This window comes from Malania oleifera, chromosome 5, assembly GCF_029873635.1.
Source record: "Malania oleifera isolate guangnan ecotype guangnan chromosome 5, ASM2987363v1, whole genome shotgun sequence".
Classification (NCBI taxonomy): domain Eukaryota; kingdom Viridiplantae; phylum Streptophyta; class Magnoliopsida; order Santalales; family Ximeniaceae; genus Malania; species Malania oleifera.
Window position 1 is genome coordinate 16,975,815 of NC_080421.1, and position 20,841 is coordinate 16,996,655.

Consider the following 20,841-nt stretch of genomic DNA (forward strand, 5'->3'; position numbering starts at 1 on the left):
AATTCTTGTCTTGTTCTTTTTACTGTCTTTTATTATTCGTTTCTGCATTACTTTAGTTTTTTATATATTCAATAGTATTAGTTGTAATATTAGTGTTTGACACAAGTAGGATGTCCCACACAATATAGGGCAGATAATATTTTTGTTTTTTCTTGAGACATGAACGTGCTTGAGATGGTCATTCACTCTCTTCTCATAGTTACTCATTTTGAGACACTCACCTGGAATGGGATGAGAAGAGAAATTATGTAATAAATATGTAAAATTATAAAGATTTAATTCTCTCCATTCCATTTCGTTACATTTCATTCATAAATATTCCTTACAAGTTAGATTTTAGTCGAATCATTTGAATGCACCAGTTCGCATGGAAAGTTGGTATATGCTACCATACTCAAATCACAGGTGGAGGGAAAGGAAGAAGCAGAAAATTGAGCGCAGCAGAAAATTTGAATCATGCGATCAGTAGTGTGAAGAGGGCATAGCAGCTGCAGTGTACCAGCTCCGACTGCAAAGAAGAAGAAAGTTGAGCATAATTCGAAAGCAGTACATTTGGAACTTGAAAAAATATTAGGGAAACAAAGAAAAATGTGAAAGAATTCGCTTTTTTATATTTAATTATCAAGAAAAGTGAGAAAAAAAAAATGAAATACATAACAAATTAATTAACAAAATTTTAATATCATACATAATTAGCATTTGATTTTTCTTAATTTCTATTTATATTAGATAAAAAAGTTTAATTTTTAATAGTACTTAATATAGAGAGATATGATGGAAAATGAACTATGTCCTTATTGTCCTTTTTTTTTTTCAAATAAAATTCTTGATCCAAATATATCCTGAAGTTTATGATCGCCATCTACTTAGTGATTCTGCTACAAAAAAGAGACGAGCCATCAAATGGATGGTGATGATGTGTCATGACAGCACTGAGCACACCCAAATATTTTGCAAGCTTGACTGCTGATGTAGATCGTCCCGGTTGTTCATTCTGTTAACAGTTTCTGAATGAAAATTTGCAGTTTATACAAAATACAAACAGGAATTTCTACGGAATACAAACAGAGAAGGCAACCAAAAGAAGGAAACAGTCGTCATTACAAACTTCCATGATAAGACATTCGAGGAATTTAAATGTCAAGCATAGTTACATCATTGATAAATGAAAGAAAATCAACCTCATCATTGAATTTTTTGGTGGCATTGCTGACAAAATTCTTACAGTTTCATAATGAATGTAGTCTAATATCAATTACACTAACCAAGTAAGAATGATTCATTTCTCTCAAAATCTAACCAAACAAAATGGAATAGCATTACCACTGTCACAAAATCTATTTTATCCTTTTAAGATGGCTGGTAATATTTCCAGAGGCTTTGATGTGCTCTATATAACAAAAACTTTCAATATGTAGAGATGGAAAACCTTGCATACTCATCAAACTCTGAAGTATGCAATCTCATGCTCCTCAAGAATGGCTTGTCCAATAGCCACAGCCCAAAACTTTGCAACTGCCTCAGTTGAGCAAAACTATCCAATCAGGCACTTGTCAGTTGCCAGTACTTAGTTGTACAAAACTCAACAAAAAGCATCAGTGCCTCAAGCAGATTAACAATTTGCCAACCACAGAATACAGTAGGAGGAGATCAAACAAAAAGAGTACCACGAGGAGACTGTGGAGATCCAGTTTCAAGTAAAAAGCTTCTACTACAATGTGACCTAGAAGTGCTTGAAGAAGAAGCAAGGCATCTACCCTCCCCACTATGAAAAATTACCTCACTCCTTTGTGTTTTTCCCTTGCTGGTCCTCCCCCTCCCTTCAGCCCCCTCGTACTCTTCGTCTTCCACTGCATGTACAAACCCACTATGCATCGGGTCTGAACTCTCGTACAAAAGCCTGAGGACCTGTTTAATTGAAGGCCTTGCCCGCCCTTCCTTCTGGGTGCACCATCTCACAATTGTCACCACTGTTTGAAGCTGATCTATGTCAAAAGAGTCTCTGATGCTTGGATCCACTAGCTCAGGTAGCCTTGATTCTGATGCCATGAAAATTTGGGACCATTCTATCAAATTCTTGCTGTCCTGTATAACTCGTCTTGCAGTAACTAGCTCCAACAGCAGCACCCCATAACTGTACACGTCACTTTTTTCAGTGAGCTCTTGAGTGACCACATACTCAGGATCCATATAACCTGGAAGCCATCAAACATTTAGGCTGCTTCAGCACAAATACAGCAAATTCATCTATAAGCTGTCAAATTTTTTCTACTCTGACCTGGTGTTCCCCGGATATCAGTGTTTACAGGTTCAAAGCAAATGGAACCATATTTTGAAGCATGTGCAAGGCCAAAATCAGCAAGCTGGAAGTCAAGAGAGGGAGAAATTATTTCAATAATGCATAGCATCATTACTGGATGCATGTGCAATGCCAAATTTTTTGGATTGAGGAAAGTAACTCTTTAAAATTGAGTTAGAACAAAAATGCATTGTCCTCCCAAAAATTCAGTTGAATAGCATAGAATTGAAAATCAAACTCAAGAAGGCTATTGCAAGCATTTTAAAGACCATCTGTTCCCAGAACAAAATGTTTTGATGACATAGCAACAAGCAGCGTTGGTAATTGGTACTATTTAGCAATTAATGTAAAAAAAGAGTCATTCTAACAGCATCAAAGTTGAGTTCAAACAAGTACATTTGCATCCAACTGGGGACACTACCTTTGCCACAAAAGTCCCATCCAGTAAAATATTGCTGGACTTAATGTCCCTGTGGCATAGAGGAGGATCACAATAGAAATGGAGGTACTCCTGCAAGTAGAAAAGTAGACTAGGGTAATTTATCCACTAGATAACCATTTGAATGTCAACAAATCTAAAAAAAAAGCTGAAAGTTGAAACTGGACCAATTGGTCTAGAATTAGGCATTTTAAGCAAAATACCAAAGCATTTGCCACATCAATAGCTATTTGGATTCTAGTCTGCCAACTCATAGGAGTTCTACCTGGAGCTGCACAATACAAACGAAGCAAGAAAGCGTTCTTAGAAAGAACTCAATTCATAACATAGCTCTTTTCCATAGTTTCTCAAATGCAAGAAACAAGTGTTAAAAGTGAATCAAAAACATAAGTTTGATTTGTTAGAAGATTTCGGCCACACAAACACATGTCATTAGTGACCCAACAAAAGAACAAGGACAAATACAAATTGCTAGCATACAAAGTGTTAGCGTATTTTAATATTATTATTTTATTTATTATCTTGGAAAAAAGTATGTATCTTGGAATGGGTTATGTATCTATATTTAATTAGGTTATTCATTCATGTATTTCATAAATTCATAAGATTATTTATGTGAGTGTATCTTAAAATTAGGTGTGTACCTATTTAATATATATACATTTTATTTATTAAGTGCATGGAGAATGAAAGGTAATTTTGTGCCTATAAATATACCCTTAAGGCATTGGTACTGTACACCAATCTCTTCACATCATTCTCATCATGTCATCCTTCTTTCAAGTCTAGAGAGTTTGACAAGCAAAGAAAGGTTTTTTTTTGTGGAGCTTTGGACTCCTCCATTTGTGCAGAATTGGAGAGTCATACGATTCAAATCGGGCTGTTGTATCCTAGATTCCTAGGGGAGACAAGTCTTGAGGAGTTCTGCTGCACCGATTTGTGGGCTAAGCTAAAAACCGTAGAGGACGTGAATCTCCTTAAAAAGAGCGAGATATCCGTGCCTCAACCTATTGTGAATCGTGTTTATATTTGTATTTTTATTTGTGTTTATGTTATATTATTTTTATTTTATTAAATTTCCTAAAAATTTTAAGGAGAATCAAAATGTAGAGCCTACAGCTGAGAAACCGAATGAAAATGTTGGAGATCTCAACAAGCCTTTTCGGTTTAAAAAAGCCCACTTCAAGAGATGGAAAGGCAAGGTACTTTTTACCTTAGCCTTGTCAATGTTGCTCATGTTCTCACTGAGAAGGATCCCAAAAAAAAACCGATACCGAAAAATGAAAGAAGATGAGTTGGTTGATCACAAAAAAAATTGGAACAATACGTAAAAAATGAGTATAAATAAAATCTGGAAGGCTTTACATAATAAGTATGATATCGAGGAGGCAAGAGGGCAAGATGCAATTATGCAAGAAGGTGGTAATACCAATAACAGTAATACCACAAAGGTAATTTAATTGGTTCTGAACATAATACTTTGCCCAAAGGTCTTTTTCCTAAAAACCCTAAATTAAAACCTAAGAGAAGAAATATGAAGAATAATAGTAGACCTCACAAAATGAATAGAGGAACCTAATCAAAAGAATTTGAACCAAGGATAGGGTCTGGAATACATCGAGGGGGATGGGATTAAAGCCCGTAAAATCATAAACCACATATAAGGATACCAACCCAAGGACCAGAGATCCTGAAATTGGGTTCAATGGGAAGAACGAATCATATGGTGGTCGTAAGAAATGCATTATTATTTTTAAACTCATCCCTATGGTGTAAGTGCATTTATCCTGTAACAGAGGAGGTTGAGTTTTTAAAACTCTTAATGATAATATGTATCTCTTATGAGTGGGATGTTGGAGTTACAGGAGCACCCTTGACAGATTTCACCTATGTGAGCATAAGAGTGGGGCCACTCTCTATAAGAATTGGGCTTATTCTCAAATATGCTCATGAAACTAGGATTGATACAAGGCTGAAACGTGCTAGCTGTTAAAGCTCATGTCAACACCTAAATGATTATGTGTGAGCAGTAATACTTTATTTCACTTAAACAGTCATAGTTCAAGTTTGAGACCACTACTGACTCTGGAGTAAAGGTTATTGTTCACTAAGTGAAGGTTCAATGCAGAGCACACCTTCATTATGCATAATTATTCATCTTTGATTGTTAGACTCTCAACATGCATGGTACATGCATAATATTAAAATGAGGGGGGAATTGTTAGTGTATTTTAATATTATTATTTTATTTATTATCTTGGAAAAGAGTATGTATCTTGGAATGTGTTATGTATCTACATTTAATTAGGTTATTCATTCATGTATATCAAAAATTCATAAAATTATTTATGTGAGTGTATCTTAAATTTAGGTATGTACCCATTTAATATATATATATATATATATATATATATATATACATCTTATTTATTAAGTGCATGGAGAATGAAAGGTCATTTTGTGCCTTTAAATAGACCCTTAAGGCATTAGAACTACACACAAATCTCTTCACATTATTCTCATCATGTCATCCTTCTTTCAAGTCTAGAGAGTTTGACATGCAAAGAAAGGTGTTTTTTTGTGGAGGTTTGGACTCCTCCAGTTGTGCAAAATTGGAGAGAGTCATACGATTCAAATTGAGCTATTGTATCCTGGGGGAGACAAGTCTTGGGAAGTCAGCAGCATTGGTTCGTGGGCTAAGCCAAAAACTGCAGGGGGCTTGAATTGCCTTAAAGAGAGGGAGATATCCATGCCTCAACATATTTGTGAATCGTGTTTATATTTGCATTTTTATTTGTTTTTACGTTATATTGTCTTTATTTTATTAAATTTCCTAACACAAAGCAAAAGCAAGACATATCCATAAAAAGATTGCCACCCCACCCATGAGAAGCAAACTGAAGACATGGGAAAACTTACAATGAAGATGGTCCTTTAAGCTTCCATTTTCCATATACTCATATATCAGAAACCTGCCATGAAACAAGAAAATGCCCTTGATTTTTCCAGCACATCCATTTAGGTATGCATGCAAACATATGAATTACCAATGTTACTTAGAACGTGGAATGTTCTGGTACATGGAACAGGAACAGGATCACAGTACGGGACATGCTCTAAAATGTGGAATGTTAGGGGCGTGCTTGAAAACGTATTTTGGTGAAAAAAGTGTAATGTCACATGTAAATTTTGGAGAGACTCAGGTGTTTCTAAATGCAGAAGAGATTTTCTATAGCAGAATAGATTAATAATGATAGATATACTTAATATGTGATGATTCAATGTTATTTTATGTGAAAGACACTGAACTTTGGATCGATAGATTTAGCATTCTAGAACGAAAATGTACCATGTTTGGGAACGTCTGTACCAATACATGGTACGCTAGGGTGTTAGCATTTTCTGGTAATTATGGAATTAACTCTCATGAAAACACATGATTTTCGCAGAACACATGCAGACATAGATACACATGCAAACCAGAACATGTAAATTTAGATACACAGGCAAACATATGAATTACCGCTCATGTTTTTCAATGCAAAAGCCTCTTAAAGCAACAAGATGGCGATGATGAAGTCTTGCAAGAAGCTCTATCTCTCTGCAAAACTCATCCTCACCCTGGCCCAAAACTTTATCCATCCACTTTACAGCTGCAACAAAACCATCACTGAACTGAGCTTTATATACAGTTCCAAATCCTCCCTGTCCAATGATGGTGTTGAAATTTTCCGTTGCCTTCTTTGTTTCCTTGTAGCTGAATTTTCGAAAGGTAGATGAACCTGCATAAAGTTTTAAACAGCACACCACCACCCCAAAAAAAAATAAATATACAAACAAAATATCTAGACAGAATAAAAATAGTTCCATATATGCCAGCATCAAGAAAGAAACCAGAGGGAAAGCAGAACACTACCTTCCTGAAATTTTCGTGGAGGCTGACTAGTTGGGAAGGCTTTTGAAGAGGGCATATTGGTATTAGAATTTTTTAGCTCCTTGCTTTTCCTGTGAATAAGAATTACTAGGACAACCAGCATCAGGAGGGCTACTGTTGCAACTGCAATTCCAATGCCTGGAATTAATGTGAGGTGGTAGGAACGGTGGTCTTTATTTTGGTTTATGCCAACCATGAGATCACTTGGGCTGGCAGCATTCAATGGACTTGGAGATGCCTCAGCTGTAACTGAAGATGGGGGTGACCGTGAAACTAGTGCCACCATTTGCAACAAGGTTAAAATGGTAAAATAGAATAACACTGACAATCATGTACATTATATTGAAGGTAAAATCTAGTGACAAGAAACTATAACGAAAGAAATCATAACGAATATATGATGAATCCCACATAATTTGTAAGTTAATATAACACATCAAATTGAGAGAAGTTCAGAACAAAAAAGTGACATTGAAAATAAAAAAGTATTTTAGTGTTATTCATAGCTAGTAAAAAAATTGTGAGTAGAAACAATAATGCAATTTTGATTGGCGTATAGCCCAAGAACAGCCTACTCTTGTTTTAAATAAGAATAATGAGTCCACATCACGGGCTAATTAAAATGTTCGGTGCAAAGGAAGCAAAACATAAATCAATAAAGAAACCATAAGAATTATATGATGCATCTCACATAATTTTAAGTCCATATAACACGTCAAGTTGAGAAGTTCAAAACCAAAAGAGCGACATATCAAAAATAAAAAAGTATAGTATTATTCATAGCAAATAAGAAATTTGTGAGTAGAAACAATAATGCAATTTTGATTGATGTAAAGCCCAAGAACAGCCTACTCTTATTTTAAATAAGAGTAACCATGAGTCCACACCAAAGGCTAATCAAAATGTTGGGTGCAAAGGAAGAGAAACATAAATCAATAGCCTACTCTTATTTTGACTATACATATATGATGTGATTTCCCACGGTGAAACGATTCTAGAACGTGTTGTTCAAGTATGTAGGTTGCTGGGATCTGCTTCAACGGAACACATCATTTGATGTGGAGATTTATCTCAATTGTTGTTCAATTGGTTTGGATAAGAAGCCATTACGGGGGCCATGTGGTTCCATTAACTGAACCACACAAACAAAAATTTTAAGGCCTATTTACCCAAAAAACTAACCAAACCGGATGTTTAGTCCACCAAAGACTGAACTAAAACCAACAATTTCCCTAAACTTTGTTAACGAACAATTTGGGCCATTATTAAATGATTAAACCAACCAAACCAATTAGTTTTAAAATAAATATTTTTCATGCTAAAAGTTGTGTATATTTTTTTTTTTAAAAACACAATTTTACAATATTAAAATCTAGTATTTTCTAATATATATAAAGCATCCATTTGTATACTACAACAACAACAACAAAACCAAGCCTTAGTCCCACTAAGTGGGCTCGGCTATCTGAATCCTTTTCCGTCAATTTATGCAATCATGGACCATTTCTTTTGATAGATTCAAGGATATTAAATCCTTACCATTTGTATACTAGATATTAAAAAATATTTATAAGATATCAGTTCGATTCACTTGGCAAAGTGTTTGGTTAATAGCTAATTGATTTGAAACCAAACCAAAACAATAGGTTAATCAATTTTTTTTAGCTTGGTTTGGTTTTACTTTCAGATTGGTTTTTCAGTTTTCCTTCCTACCCCTACAAGCTACTATGATGCATGTGGTTCATCTATCCAAGCATGGTCATGAAAAATCAGTAAGCATGTGATGGTAAAATATTTTCCCTATACTTTAATTGGTTGAACTTGGAAATTCTTGTGAAAGTTGAAGTAGTCAAGTGAAAAAAACAGGAAGAAGATCACATAATTTTTTTTGTGACAAATGACCAAATAGTAGAGCCCTAGGAAAAAAGGGAAAGAGAGAGAGAGACAGAAAGACAGGGTAGCACAATAATTCGATTAAGAACTTTTGTAGGGGAACTTTTTGTTATAACCGGAGAAGTCCCTAGGTGTGCTTGATACATATGGGTGGGTGAGCACCAACTTGACCCAAAAGCTTAAGCCTATTGGGTCTTGGGCTACACCATGTATATAAGTACCCATCAAATACTCACTTTTTCCAATGTGGGACAAACTTCACAAGTGAAATTCTCAACAATCTCCCCCTCACTTGTGAGTTCAAACTGTTCCCCCTTGAACGGAAGTCATCTTCTCCCTCATGGGACAAATTCTCCAACAGTTTGCTCAAGTGGGTCATCTTACATGTCTCAAATTCTATTCCAAATGGCACCTCCAAACCAATCCTACCTCCCACGTCTTGACCCAATTTGAATCCATCTTGGCAGCTTAGATGATCCTTCTTAGTCTCGGCCACACACTCCCACACCCAGAGTTATGAACCGTTGGCTCTGATACCACTTGTTAGCAAACTATTGGAGAATTTGTCCCATGAGGGAGAAGATGGCTTCCGTTCAAGGGGGAGCAGTTTGAACTCACAAGTGAGGGGCATGGTCTTAAATTTCCACGAAATTGTCGAAATTTCGGTCAAAATTTTCGATTTCCATCACCCTCGAAATTGAAATGGCAGTCGATTTCTGTCTTGCATAATTTCTGTCAAAATCTCAACAAAACATCCAAATTTTATCGAAATCTCGAAATTTTAGTGAAACTTGTCGAAATTTGAACTATGTAATGAAATTTCCTTGGAATTCAAATGAGGGATTTAGTAGTGAAATGAAATTTCTCTTTTAATTTATTTTTATTGAAACAAATGATTATAACAAGTGCTTTTGAAATTATATGAAAAAGTAAACTTACAACAACATTTTATTTAACCACTCATTTCAAAATTATCATTATTTGTATAATAAATAATATTTAAATGATTTATGAATTTCATTTGTATTAACTGATTCACTAAATAGGTTTAATGTACATTATCTTACATTTATAATTGACGCACATATTATATTACAACTTATCCACCTTATACACATCATAGATGTATTTACTCGTAATATATTAGTCCTAAAACTTACATTATTATGTCTATTAATAATTTCTAAGACTTCATAAAATAATTCCATGTTCTACTACTCGTTTCCGTTATTTTTTCAAATCGAAATTGAAATTGACATTGAAATCGAAATTTTTGTCAAAATTTCCGTACTTTTGGAGCTTCGAAATTTGAGTCGAAATCGAAATTTAAGACCTTGGTGAGGGGGAGATTGTTGAGAATTTCACTTGTGAAGTTTGTCCCACATTGGAAAAAGTGAGTCTTTGATGGGTGCTTAATAGGCTTAAGCTTTTATTTATTCAATAGCATTAATTGTAGTATTGGTGTTTGGCACAAGTGGGGTGCCCGGAACAACAATTGGTATCAGAGCAGTCAAAACCAATAAGCACTCCTTTTGCTCCTCATTTCAAACTTAGTACAGCTTTATCTCCTAAATTAGATGAGGAACGTAAGTATATGTCACAGGTTCCTTATACAAGTGTTGTTGGTAGTCTGATGTATGCAATGGTTTGTACTAGACCTGATTTTTCATAAGTTGTTAGTATGGTGAGCAGGTATATGCATGATCCGGGTAGAGGACATTGGCAAGCTATGAAATGGATTTGAGATATATTATGAATACGATTGATGTTGGTATAGTATTTGAGAAAAATAATACCATTGATCAACGTGTTGTTAGATATGTGGATTCTAATTTTGCAGGTGATCTGGATAAATGTCGATCAATTATTGGATATGTTTTTACATTATTTGCTAATGGTCTAATGAGGTGGAGGTCTACCTTACAGTCTACCATTGCCTTGTCTACAACAGAAGCAGAGTACATGGCAACTTCAGAGGCTATTAAGGAAGCTATTTGGTTGCAGGATTTACTTGAAAATTTGGGAGTTGTTCAGAAGTACATTGTTGTGTTCTGTGATAGCCAGAGTGCTATTTATTTGGCAAAGAACCAAGTCTACCATACACGAACAAAGCACATCGACTTTCGGTTTCATTTTATGTGAAATATTATTGATGGAGGCAAGATACTTTTTCAAAAAATTGCTACAGCTGAAAATCCTGCAGATATGTTGACCAAGATTATGACAACAATCAAGTTCAAACATTGTTTGGACTTGATCAATATCCTGCAAGTCTGAATATTTTTGGAAGGCACCGATGATGTGGAACTTCAGAGAATGTTGGTGACTGAAAAATTTGTTGAATTTATCGTCAAGGTGAAGATTTGTTAATTTTTTGTTTATCCCAAATTGGTGGGAAAGTTTTTTTTAAGTTTTTTTGTTTGTCCCACATTGGTGGGAAATGTTTTTTGGACTTGAGGTTGAAGCTATATAAAGAGCTCCTCACTCAATTTGTAAATCACACCAAAATCTAAAAGAGTTACAAATAGTATTTGTACTCTAGGGTATTTCTTATTACTATTGGTAATTTGAAATTTGTCCAAGTTGTAATTTTTTTGGAAGTAGTGAATTGATCGTCGGCGCCCGAGAACGTAGGTAATTTTGTACCGAACCTCGTTAAATTCTTGTCTTGTTCTTTTTATTGTCTTTTATTATTAGTTTTTGTATTGCTTTATTTTTTATATATTCAATAGCATTAGTTGTAGTATTGGTGTTTGGCACAAGTGGGGTGCCCGACACAACAATTGGTATCAAAGCCGACGATTCATAACTCTGAGAGTGGGAGTGTGTCACCGAGGCTAAGAAGGATCATCTAAGCTGCCAAGATGGATCCAAATAGGGTCAAGACGTGGAAGGTAGGATTGGTTTAAAGACCCACTTAGAATACTATCCAAGACACGTAAGACACAGTGGTAAGGCCCACTTGAGCAAACTGTTAGAGAATTAGTGGAGCTTCCGTTCAAGGGGGTGTAGTTGAAACTCGCAAGTGAGGGGGAGATTGTTGAGAATTCCACTTGAGAGTTTGTCCCACATTGTAAAAAGTGAGTGGATGATGGGTGCTTATATACATGATTGGACTCAAGACCCAATAGGCTTAAGCTTTTGGGTCAAGTTGGTGCTCACCCATGTGTGTCAAGCACACCTATGGACTCCTCCGATTTAACATTAGTTTGATCCATTTTCCTATGACCTTCCTTTAGTCTAGGCTCTTGACCCTTTAAGCTCACCTCAGGTTGAATCCCACACCTCTACTCCCTCTTTCTAACCCAAGACCTGAGACACTTGTGATCCACCTACAGACCTACCACACCCTTCCTTCAATTAACATGTGCCTGCCTAATCCCAATGACTTCGCTCCTCGTCCTCTCAAGTGAAAGACATTCCTATATCAGGACTTCTTCAAGCAAACTATGCCTCCCACTCCACTCTTTCTAGTTGAATGTCCTACCTTTGCTTGGGGCAGTTGGATCACAACTCATGGTTGACCCTAGTTTGCTTTATGTCACTCCTCTTGTGACGTGGCCATCAACCATTCCATAGCATTTTCAAGGCATGATTTCAATTGAGGAGGCATCACAATGAGACTAGGTGGTGGTACTTTTATACATGGGTGGAAGAGCAAATATTTCTTGCTTTCGGCACTCTAGGTCTCAACAATCCCTTGATATGATCTCCCCCCTGCAAAGTGACTAATCACCTTCTTATTTTCCTCGTCCTTCCATCATGGAAAATTCATCTAACTTCTCATATTTTTGTAGCTTAGCAAAAGGAAGCTTACCCCTTCTTTGAGTTAGCAGAGACTTAGGTACTCAATGAACTGCAATTCTTAGCAATACACCAAGGAGTTATCCAATACCAAGAACTTATCCATGAATCTTGTTAACACCGGAGGAGTCCATAGGTATGCTTGATATATATGGGTGAGCATCAACTTGACCCAAAAGCTTAAGCCTGTAGGGTCTTGGGCTCAACCATGTATATAAGCACCCATCATCTACTCACTTTTTCTAATGTGGGACAAACTCACAAGAGGAATTCTCAACAATCTCCCCCTCACTTGTAAGTTCCACCTGCTCCCCCATGAACGGAAGCCATCTTTTCCCTCATGGGACTAATTCTCCAACAATTTGCTCAAGTGGGCCTTACCACCGCGTCTTACGTGTCTCGCATTGTATTCCAAGTGGGCTTCCAAGCCAATCCTACCTCCCATGTCTTGACCCTATTTGGATCCATCTTGGCAGCTTAGATGATCCTTATTGGCCTCGGTCACACACTCCCACACCCAGAGTTATGAACCGTCGACTCTGATACCACTTGTCTGATTTAGAGTTCCTCATTGCTTCTTTGAAAGTATAAGGAACATTATCATCCACAACTGGAAGTACATAGGCCACCATATCAGTAAGGTTTTCGAATTTCTCGTCTTGACCTCTGAGAAACAATTGATTCTTGTTGCTGTGAAGATTCTCGAATTTAAATCTCCTCTTCTTGTACACTATTCCCCACTGTAACTGGAGAGTTACCTTGTGTAGTCTCATTTCTCACTGGGTTTCCCAAAATTGTCTCAACCCCCACCTGTTGTTGAGTACCACTGGTCTTCTCTTGAACTCATGACTCCTTGCGTATTGTTTTCTTCATCATCGCAAGTTCATCAAAAGTCACATCCCTGCTTAAAATCATTTTTTTTTTTTTTTTTTTGTCTCTAGACACCAAAGACGATATCATTTGACTCCTGCACTTATCCCCAAGAATATTTCTTTCTTGGCTCTTGGATCCAACTTAGATTCTTTAACATGATAATAAGCTATAGTACCAAATACATGTAAAGAATCATAATCACCAGCAGACTTTCCAGACCATACCTCATAGGGTCTTTTCCCCCTATTGCAGATGATGGTAGATGGTTGATGAGATGACACACATATCTAACAGCTTCAGCCCAAAACCTTTTGTCTAACACAGCATTAGACAACATACATCAAACTTTCTCCAGCAAAGGCCGATTTATGCGCTCTGCCATTCTGTTGTGTTGTATCTCTAACTGTGAAGTGTCGAGTAATACCTTCATCCTGACAAACTTTCATAAATGGATCACTCTTGTATTCACCACCATTATCTAATCTGAGCCGTTTAATCTTTCTGCCAGTTTGAGTTTCAACTAATTTTTTTTACTTAAGAAAAATATCAAACACTTCATTTTTATTCTTCATAGAATACACCCAAACTCTTCCGAAAAAATCATCAACAAAAGTGACAAAATAATGCATACCGCCCAATGAAGTCGTTTTTGTGGGCCCCCATACATCTGTATGGATGTAGTCTAAAATACCTTAGTCTGATGGATTGCAGTGCCGTCTGTTTTCCTAAAATGCAATGCTCACAAAATTCAAGTTTGCACACCTTTGCACCCTTCAACAAACCGCTTAATTAATTGTTGCAAAGATTTTTCTCCTGCATGTGCCAATCGCATATGCCATAACCTGGTTGTATTTGAACCTACATTTTTTTCAGAAACAACAGCTGTTAAGCCAATAACTGTACTACTTTGTAAATAATATAAGTTATTTTTCCTTATTCCCTTCATCACCACCAGCGCACCTGATTTAATCTTTAAGGTTCCATCTTTCAAAGTGATAGTGAACCCTTTAGATTCCAAGACACCCAATGAAATCATATTTTTCTTTAGACTTGGAACATACCTAACATCAGTCAAGGTTTTAATAGTTCCATCTTGACATTTCAACTGTATTGATCCTATTCTAGTTGTTTTACAGTTATTATCATTTCCCATAAAAACAACCCCACTATCTAATTCTTCAAAATTAAAAAACTATTCCTATTGGGACACGTGATAGGAACAACCAGAATCCAAAATCCACTCACCAAAATAATGTAACGAACATGTTCCAACAAGAGAAAAATCTGACTCACTTCCATCATCATTGGCTATATTGGCATTAGAATGTGTTTTGCCCTTACTCTTTTACTATAATTTAGGGCAATCTTTCTTCCAATGTCCTTTCTCATCACAAAAGCCACATTCATCTTTAGCACGTCTCCCACGAGATTTACTCCTCTCATAAGATTTACTCCTCCTTCCAAGCGTACGACTCTGAGAACGTCCCCTTATTGTTAGTGCTTCTACTGTTTCCTTATGGACCCTCTGATCCATCTTTCTACATTCAGTTTTAATCAATGCAGTATAAACAACATCAAAAGTAATTTTATCTTTCCCATACAATAAAGTGGTGGTCAGATGGTCATAATCTTCAGGGAGAGAATTCAATAAAAATATGGTTTTATCCTCATCTTTCACATTTTTATCCAAATTTAACAAATCAGCCAAAATTTAATTGAAAACATTTATGTGGTCATTAATCGAAATACCTGGTTGATACTGGAAGAGAAACAATTTCTTTTTCAAATAGAGCCGATTTTCCAGACTCTTGGTCATAAATGTATCTTCCAATATCTTCCACAATTTCTTTGCAGATGTCTCCCTCATAACACAATATTTCTGATTTTTAGCGATACACAAACGAATCGTACCACATGCCTGACGATTGATCTTTTCCCAATCTCTGTCACCCATATCCACTGGCTTATCATCCAAAGCAATATCTAACTCTTCCTGATACAGGATGTCCATCACCTCACATTGCCACATACCAAAATTATTGGTACCATCAAATTTCTCCACCTCAAACCGAGCATTAGCTATCGTCTTTGACAATGGTGTCGAAGCCGAAGGGGTTGGAATTCGTGTGGACAAAGTTTCTTCTATTGCTGCACTAGTTTCTACCATCTTCTATATATTCAATAGCAACCAACAAAGCAAAAGGCCTAGGATAAATAGTACGTAAGAACTGTGTCTACTCTGTTTTATCCTATGAAATTCCACTTTGACCAGACTGACCTCCAGGGAGCAACTGAGACGCAATGGTCTCTGAGCACTCGCTTAGACAAGGTCTTTCTTAGGCATCAAACGTAGAATCAAGGATCCTAACAGAGGAACACCTCCGTATCGACACTATTCAACCTAACTCTTATACCACTTGTTAACACCGGAAGAGTCCATAAGTGTACTTGCTACACATGGGTGAGCATCAACTCGATCCAAAAGCTTAAGCCTATTGGGTCTTGGGTTCAACCATGTATATAAGTACCGATCATCTACTCACTTTTTCCAATATGGGACAAACTCACAAGAAGAATTCTCAACAATCTCCCCCTCACTTGTGAGTTACAACTACTCCCCCTTGAACGGAAGTCATCTTCTCCCTTATGGGTTTAATTCTCCAACAGTTTGCTCAAGTGGGCCTTACCACTGCGTCTTACGTGTCTCGGATTGTATTCCAAGTGGGCTTCCAAGCCAATCCTACCTCCCACGTCTTGACCCTATTTGGATCCATCTTGGTAGTTTAGATGATCCTTATTGACCTCAGTCACACACTCCCACACCCAGAGTGATGAACCGTCGGCTCTAATACCAATTGTTGTGCCTGACACCCCACTTGTGTCAAACACCAATACTACAACTAATGTTATTGAATATATAAGAAACTAAAGTAATGTAGAAACTAATAATAAAAACAGTAAAAAGAACAAGACAGGAAATTAACGAGATTCGGTATAGAATTACCTACGTCCTCAAGCGCCGACGATCAATCCACTACTTCTTGACAAAGTATATTGGTGAGAAGTGTTTTTTTGGACTTGAGGTTGAAGCTATATAAAGAGCTCAACTCTCCATTTGTAAAACACACCTCAAAGTTATACTTTGTTAAGAAGTAGTGGATTGATCGTCGGTGCCCGAGGACATAGGTAATTCTATATCGAACCTCATTAATTTCTTGTCTTGTTCTTTTTACTGGTTTTATTATTAGTTTCTGCATTGCTTTAGTTTCCTATATATTCAATAGCATTAGTTGTAGTATTGGTGTTTGGCACAAGTGGGGTGCCCGGCACAACAAATCTAACCTCACCCCTTACGGACTTAGCCCTATAATCAAAGGTCTCTTGCGTTTACATGGTATACATATATTATCATTTGTGCATATGTACTAAATAGTAATTCTTACTACTGATTTCAAGGTGCAAGACCTAGTGGACTTTAACAACCTTTGCCACCTTGCTCAACTAAAGAAGAAGTGGGGAAGCCTTCTAGCAAGAAGAGGAGCTCTCCTCATTCTCTTGTTGCTGCCCCAGGGTAGGAGGCTATTCATCCCGTAATCCTTGAGGGATACACCTCCCAGCTTCCCTCAATGTATGCTCTTCACAACTCCTCCATATCCTCCGCACAAGGTAGCACACCCAGCCTCTAGTTTCAACATTAGATCTTTGATTCTTGCCACACCATGTAACAAGATCACCTCCCAAAAATGTAGAGTATCCAATTATAGGCCTTCAACCATAAGCGAGCCAGCCCAATTTGCATCAAAGTATGCCATGATCTTAAAGTTTCAATTCCATTTGTTACCAAATCTCTACTAGTAGATCCTTTGAAATACTAAATAAGTCTATAACTAGCATCCCCAATGTGGCTGTTTGGGATTTTTCATAAATTGATTCACGAGCCTCATAATGAAGGATATGTCAAGGCTAGCGACAATCAAGTAGATCAACTTGTCAACCCACTCCCTATATCGACGCTTGTCTTCAAAGTCCAGTCCAACATTCCTAGACAACTTCATGTTGAGATCTATGGAGAGTATCAACTAGTTTAGCTCCCAATATACCATCCTTATCTTCGCAAGTCCAAGGTATATTTTTGTTAAGAGAGATTCAACCCTTTCTTACATCATACAATTTCATTATCAAGGAAGTAGCACAAAGTGTCAAGTCCTTGATTTGAATTTTCTTGAAGTTATTGCTTGACATTTGCAATCCTGTTCTTTTTTTTTTTTTTTTTGGATTACGCACCAGGTATCCACGCATCCGTTTTACGGTCCATATGACTAATCCTGTGCCCCTTGAAGTTGACCCCACAACTCCAAAGGGAGGGTAAATTCAGGAGTCCAGAGGCGAAAACGAGCCCGGGAGGGTTTGAACACCTGACCTCGTGAGAGGCACTCCCGCAGCCCGCACTACCACCTGAACCACACCCTGGGGGTTTTGCAATCCTGTTCTTGCCACTATTAGTGATGGTGATACTATCAACATAAACAACTGGAAGCACCATGTATTTCTCCTTTTTGTGGACAAAGAAAATGATCAGAGTAGCACCAGATAAAACCAAAACTATACAAAATTTGTCAAACCAATTGAGGAGATTGCTTGAGACCATAAATGGCCTTATGAAACCTACATACCTAAACATCCTCCTCGTAAGCAACAAAACCAGGAGGTTTCCTCATGTATACCCCTTCTTGCAAATCTTTGTGTACAAGAAGGTGTTCTTCCCATCTATAGAAGGGCCAACTAAAATTATCTGTCACCGAGATCAATACACAAAACAAAAAATTTAGTCAACATGAGAGGACGTCCCCTTGGCAAATAATCAAGCCTTTAACCATTCAATAGAATCATCCAAAAGATATTTGCTAGTGTAGACCCAATGGCACATAACAAACTCCTAACTACAAGGAAGATCCACTACGTACAATTTCCGTCGAGTGGTCAAGGCATCCATTTATATATCAGTTGGATGCTTTCACCCAAGCATAGCATGCACTTCAACATTTGAAGAAAGGGATAAAAACAAAGCAACACAAGCAATAGGACAAGAAACTAAGGACTACAAAGTACATGATTGAGTACCTACATAAAAGTAGGAAAAACATAAATAAAATTTGAAAGAAGGCAAAACCAATTCATGCTAGGATGGATCTCTAGAACCAAAATTTGAAACAATAAAGGGAAAAAAATGTGGTTGACTGGCAATAGTGATGTCTTTGCCTACTCCGTCATTCATAAACCCTCAATAATTTATCTGGGTTGGTAAATGATGGATTCAGAAAAAAAACAGAAGATTTTTCCATGGGGATAAGGGTACAGGAGGATTAACACATAAGAGGGAACTAGAAATCATTGAAGGGCTCAATATATATTCACCGAGGACAAGAAACTAGAAAAATAAGACGTGCCCTTTAAAAAGGTAACATCTACCCTAATATATTTCCTAGAAGTGTGGGGATCATAAAATCTATATCCTTCCCAATTCTTAATTACCTAACAAAAACACGTTAAATAACACGAGGAGAGAACTTGTCTTGACCAGTACGAGGAATATGAACAAAACATGCGTGCCAAAGACACAAGGCACAACAAAGAACATGGATGTTTTCAGGTACATGATAGAAAAGGGAATTTGTCACCCTAGAACATGAGGGGGCATCCTGTTAAGCATAAAACAAGTTGTGCAAAGAGCACCAGTCCAAATGATTTTAGGAACATGCATTTGAAATAGTAGAGACCATGCTATGTCAAGTAAAAATCTATTTCTACATTCAACTACTCCATATAAAGTACACATGATGTTTGATGAATAATCCCTTAGGCCAAGCAATAAAATTGAAGCTTGTTTTGAACAAATTCAAGTGCATTATTACATCAAAAAAATTGAATTATAATGCCAAACTGATTTTTATTTCTCAATAGAATTGACTAAATACATTAAGAAATTCAAACCAATTTTTAAAAGGTGTATCCAAATCCAAGTCATACAAAAAATCATCCATAAAAGACAAAATGTGGGTAACTAATAGGGGTGTAATTGGTTCGGTTTTCGCTGAAACTGATGACCGAACCGAACTAAACAGTTTTCAATTTTTACAAATCAATCCCGAACCACAAGCCAACCGTTCATCTACAAAATAAACATGTAAATATGTTGATTTGGTTTAGTCAACTTATCAATTTACCAAATTTAAAATGTTAAACTGCTATTCAACAAGAATCATCATTGTTCAAAGATCAACAGTTGAAAGGCTCTCAAACTCCTGTCGTACACATAAGCTTGGTTAAGCCCACGTGGATGTGTGTCATAGTGGCCTAGCAAGTTTTAATAAAGGAGAGAGGGTTCCCCCATCAGTCGAGCAAACAATGTGGGAAAAACCCACTCACAATGGGAATGAACGTTGCTATTGCAAAGTTGTAGCTTGCAGCAGACTAATAGTCCGACCAAGGACTTAAAATTTCGATTTCAACGGAAATTTTCATGGTCTCAATCTACAAAAATTTCAATTTTGATTTCAATTTAAATAAATTAAGGAAATTTATAGTAAATGAAGGAAATTTACAATGAAACCACGAAAAATATTAAAATAGATGATTGTGCTTAATAATACATAAAAAATGCATATATGACAAGTTTTTGGTATATAGGGTATATAAACTACATTCATGAAACAAGCTACGAAGTGAAGAACATTCAGATAATCATAAAGTTCTTGAGTTATTCATTTGATGATTTAAGCTAACAAATTTATTATTTTAAATAAGTAAATTGTCAATAATTATCATACATTTAATGATTTAATACCACATGGAGTTTCTGGGTGGCCCATAACCATCTCACCTAACCCTATCATTAGGATTGAGATGACATATATTGTTCACAATAATCACTCCATGTCATATAATTTCCTAAATATTAAGTGTATGTGCACTATTCATACTCCTCCATAGTCATTTGATTCATGGTAGTTTCTACTCGACCAAAAGATCTTCTTGTACCATGATGTCTTCTTGCAAGTTTTATTTGTTGTGTATGTCCATAGGATTACCCTACAGTTGCATACCCATTTTCTTGGCATGTTTGTCCATACCATAGGTATGTTGTTGCCAATTTCATATTGTTGTAATTGCGCATATGCCTATGGAAATGATTGGCCATATGATGATTGTAAAAACTATCCTCAGTAGACTCATAACCACTATAACTACTAGGCCATGCTCTGTTCCTACATTCACAAATTCCAAACAACGGGAAAAGGTCTCCTCTTCTATTTGATGCATCCTCTTTTTTCCCTTTTTGTGACTCTATTGCCTGTCAACTACATGCATTTCTCTTTGTATACCCTCATCTTCCAGTTGGAGAGGATGTGAATATTTCACACATTTGGTCCATTATGTTATTGCTCGAATGAAAAAACTCCATAGGGTTACACAGATATATATAGGGTAAGGAACCCTACCCTATTAGGCATGTAAAAAATCCCAATCCAAGCCCTTAATGGACTCAATCCTCATTCATTTGGAAATTCTAACACATTAAATAGAAATCCTAATTGATTT

The 20,841-nt window shown here is 36.5% G+C and overlaps 1 protein-coding gene across 2 annotated transcripts in view; it reads right to left on the minus strand.

The window, feature by feature from the left end:
• Positions 1-1,162: 1,162 nt before the first annotated feature.
• The window catches only part of LOC131156544 (probable receptor-like protein kinase At1g49730), a 57,813-nt gene continuing 38,134 nt past the window's right edge, over positions 1,163-20,841 (minus strand). For both annotated transcript variants that reach the window (XM_058110315.1, XM_058110316.1), the window contains exons 3-9: positions 6,655-6,945; positions 6,262-6,520; positions 5,658-5,710; positions 2,942-3,009; positions 2,721-2,810; positions 2,279-2,363; positions 1,163-2,195 (exon numbers count right to left, since the gene is read on the minus strand). In XM_058110315.1, coding sequence (XP_057966298.1) covers positions 1,651-2,195; positions 2,279-2,363; positions 2,721-2,810; positions 2,942-3,009; positions 5,658-5,710; positions 6,262-6,520; positions 6,655-6,945 — 1,391 coding nt within the window. In that variant the 3' untranslated portion in view covers positions 1,163-1,650. The remainder of the gene's footprint in view (positions 2,196-2,278; positions 2,364-2,720; positions 2,811-2,941; positions 3,010-5,657; positions 5,711-6,261; positions 6,521-6,654; positions 6,946-20,841) is intronic.